Raw genomic sequence first — 4,311 nt, 5'->3', positions numbered from 1 at the left:
TTTAACTATTCCAACCTTAAGCATCACTACATACACCCCAACCCTGTCCTCACCCTACCCCTAACCTACCCACGCCTATATTTTTTTTACAAAATTCCTATTATTTTAACCTAATGAACAAAAATGACCAGCTGTTTTTTTTTTGTTTTTTTTTTTTTTTGTGGGACCAATTGGGAGACAGTATTTTTTGGATTGGCTAGATTTCCATAAATCTTCATTCTGGCTGCATTATCCTCCAAACAAATCGTGGGTTAGGTCCTCTGTATTTTTTTTACAAAATTCCTAATTGATCTTATGCAAATGTTCAATAAAATATGTAAAACTAACAACAAAAGTCAGTACTTCAAAACTCAATGCCGGCAGTATACATATGTTTCTTTTTATGTTGTGGAAAAAGTTGTCCATTATTGATATATGTTCTATTACATAATGTAGTTTGTTTATCAACACATTATATTTGCTATAAAAAAAGTGATTTTACCTTCTGAACAATTTTTGTAAATTCTAGAGCAGGCCTTGGAGACAGACCCTGAAGGAGACGTGTACAACCATCTAGAGACCCGGCATGACCAACAATCAGGAAATTATCTGCAAGGAACAAAAATCATACTTTCAATACTTGTCTGTTAAACAAGGTATTACATGGACCTGTTAAAAAACTCCGAACATGTACTGTATGTGCATGTTAAACAACTCTGTACACCTAACAGAAAGAAAAGCAAGAGATGTCGACCAATCACCTCCAAAACGTGCAATACAATCTGTGATTTTATGTTTACTCAACTTCAATGTCTAGTGCAGTAAATATAACGATACACAATAGGCTTCATCACTAACTACCAACTCTTGAAGATTATAAAACCAACTTACTGCCATCTTTATTGTGTTTCAAGACATGCCTCATAAACAGCTCACTCCTTTTGAAGTATGAGTGACAGTTCTCCTGGAGGTTCAGCTGCTGTGCTGTAATGAATGATTTGTAGGTGGTGTCCACGTTCAAGCCAAAGGCCTTTAACTCCTCTAGAGTCATCCAGTTGGGAAGTCCACCTTTGCACCACGCCAACCACTCAAATAGAGTGATATCTACATTAATCATCACTGATGCTGGGGTCCCTAAACCTAATTAGTTAAAAAAAAATGTAATTATAATTAAGTGCCTAGCATCACTATTAAACAAAAAAATGTTTCTAGTATTACTAAAATGCAATTTGAAATACATGGGTTGAAGGAGGGACTTTCACAGATACAGGGTCTACCAACCTCCGCCCCACCATGGTTGAGGCCAACGTTTCAAAAATTATGATTTTTCATACCTCTAGATTGCCAGAAATGGCACTGAAAAACTTAATTTGAATTTAATATTTTTCACTTTGTTTTCTAATTTTAAAAAATTTAGGGGCTGGCTGGGCCCACCCTTAAATTTACCACTGATGACGGTGGAGAGATTTTGATGACAATGAATGTGACAATAATAATAATAATAATTTACTGCTGCTACCCGACATTGCTGTGCTAAATTTAAATAATAATAATAATAATAACGATTTTTAAAGCGCAAACATCACCACCAAAAATTGGTGCTCAAGGTGCAAATATTGTTTTCACTATTGTTACCTTTAAGTATAGCATCAGCTGTTTGTACACTTCTCAACGCTGGTGATGAAAACACATGGGAGATTTTAATTCCTGCATCCCGCATCGCTTCTCCTGAGAAAAATACAGATGAGCAATATGACATTTCTATAATCACTCTCATCTTAGAACAAAATAAAAAATAACTATTCCCATAATATTGATGTGAATGACAATGGATGACAAAGATTATGGTGATGGTAGTGATGATGATGCTGCTAATGATGATGATATGATGATGATGATGATGACAAAGATGATAATGATAATGATGATAATGTATAGACCAAGTCCAAGTCTTAAAAAGCAATCTTAATGTTTACTTATACAGTAATTACAGTAATTAGCAAGATCGTATCTTTTGTCTACTGCTGCTATAGCAAAGGTCTTGCGGCGCTATCCGCTGCTTGGTGCTTCAGTTGGAACTAACCAGCTGCTCAGACTAGGCCGCTGGAAGTCCCCAGTGAGTTGCAAGACGTTGGCGGCGTTGTTTCAAAATAAATCAGATAAAATGGTCTATAATGGTAATAATTTTGGAAGTTGATACTGTATATTGATAAAATTAAATTGGTGATGATGATGATAATAATAATACTAATGATAATGACGATGATAATAATACCATTGTCATTCACATCAACTTGTGCAAGTTAAACTGTATTCCAACAATATTTTCAATTTGATAATTTAAGCATCACATTTGTAACATTTGTAGCATTACTTTCTTCTCTTGACTAAATTTATTAGGTGTACAGCCACAAAAAAAAAAAAAAAAAAAAAAAAAAAAAAAAAACCAGTAAAATTAATTAATAAAATTATAAAATTAAAAAAAATATAAATAAATATAATAAATATATATATATATATATTTTTTTTCTTTTCATATTTTTTGTGGCTGTATATATTTAATTCTTACAGATTTTATTTCTTTTCTTTTCTTTTCATATTTTTTGTGGCTGTATATATTTAATTCTTACTTGTTTATAAAAACCAGACTACTTAAAACTTAATTTTTAATTTTGCATATTATTTATTTATTTTTTTTTTATTTTTATTTCTGTCATCGTATTAATAATGATTTATTAATTATTTTTAATGGTGGTCATATCTTAAAGTTTGTTTTCAAACTTATTTTGACCACCATCCACATACTTTTTTTTCCATATGAATTATACTTCTAATTTATGTATATGTGGAGAAATATTAATAAACAAAAACAAAACAAAAATGATGATGATGATGATTATGTGATGTTGATGATGGTAGTAATGATGATGATGATAATAATACTAATGATAATGATGATGATGATAATAATACTAATGATAATGATGATGATGATAACAATACTAATGATAATGATAATAATACTAATGATAATGATAACAATACTAATGATAATGATGATGATGATAATAATACTAATGATAATGATGATGATGATAACAATACTAATGATAATGATAATAATATTAATGATAATGATAATAATACGAATGATAATGATGATGATGATGATATGATGTTGATAGTAATGTTCAGGATGATGATAATGATGTTGAGGATGATGACAATTTTGTTGATTAAATGATAGTAATGGTAATAAAGATAATGACACCAGAAAATATATCAGATTAAAATGATGTTTGTATTGTACATTCAGGATCTGAATGTCAAATACTTACCTGTCATTCTTGCTTGGAACAATCCCATTTCAGTAATAGGGGAGTCATTTATGAATGATTTAGGACTCCCTGCTCTGTCAGGCACCTTCCGTGGCATATTTATATTCTTTCTTAAATACTTCCCTACAAATTTGAAAAAATAATAATTTTATAATAAAAAATAATTATACATATCTACAAACATTAACAATGGAAAAATGCACTAAACATATTATATAAAATATAATTTATGGAATTCTAAGTGCAATGGAAACAGAGTTATCTGGTTCATCATTGATCGGGACCAGAGACTGACCTGATCTAAGTAAGTATAAATACATATATCATATAAATATATTGTTATACATATATTATATAAATACATTATAATAAATACATATACTACATAAATACATCATTATATAAATACATATATTGTATAGATACATTATAATATAATCACAAAATAAAGGTACCATTTTCATCAAAGCTTAGATGAATCCATTGCTGACCAAATGAAATATCAACTCGTTCTGCATGCCTCACAACAAATAATTGCCTTGGAGTGGATTTCTTTACATTGATCGTAATCTGAAATGACATAATAATTAACATAATAGATACCATGCAGTATGGTGACATTTTATCATATACACCTAGTTAGGCAAGGCTTTTTTTATTGCTTGTCTTGCGAACTTATTTTTTTGTAAAGATCGTCAAGAGGCGGGCGGAAAAAAGATTAAAATAAAATTTTGTTTTCTTGTTTAGATGGAGGATAAAATAAAAATAAAATTTTATTGGTGAATGTAAACAGCGTAGTAATGGGATGATTAAATGCTTTAAATTTACATAAATAGGAAGAAATAAACATCTTATTTTTGGAGATTTCAAGGAAGCGGCTGGCCTAATAAATATAAAGAAAAACTTTTATATTTTCTGAAATTTCCAGCTTTTCGCTGCAGCAGATGCGCTAATTGGCCAAAAATAAAATTATATTTTTATTCTAAATTATCAA

At 29.8% G+C, this 4,311-nt stretch overlaps 1 protein-coding gene across 2 annotated transcripts in view; it reads right to left on the bottom strand.

The window, feature by feature from the left end:
• Positions 1–445: 445 nt before the first annotated feature.
• Positions 446–4,311, bottom strand: part of LOC117118707 (protein UBASH3A homolog) — a 16,340-nt gene continuing 12,474 nt past the window's right edge. For both annotated transcript variants that reach the window (XM_033263382.1, XM_033263373.1), the window contains exons 9-13: positions 3,773–3,887; positions 3,318–3,440; positions 1,615–1,707; positions 871–1,119; positions 446–588 (exon numbers count right to left, since the gene is read on the bottom strand). In XM_033263382.1, coding sequence (XP_033119273.1) covers positions 461–588; positions 871–1,119; positions 1,615–1,707; positions 3,318–3,440; positions 3,773–3,887 — 708 coding nt within the window. In that variant the 3' untranslated portion in view covers positions 446–460. The remainder of the gene's footprint in view (positions 589–870; positions 1,120–1,614; positions 1,708–3,317; positions 3,441–3,772; positions 3,888–4,311) is intronic.

The sequence above is a fragment of the Anneissia japonica genome, unplaced genomic scaffold (genome assembly GCF_011630105.1).
Source record: "Anneissia japonica isolate Jap-2015-1 unplaced genomic scaffold, ASM1163010v1 scaffold7370_len818893_cov191, whole genome shotgun sequence".
NCBI lineage: Eukaryota > Metazoa > Echinodermata > Crinoidea > Comatulida > Comatulidae > Anneissia > Anneissia japonica.
Note: the sequence above shows the minus strand (reverse complement) of the source record. Positions and strands in the feature narration are given on the sequence as shown.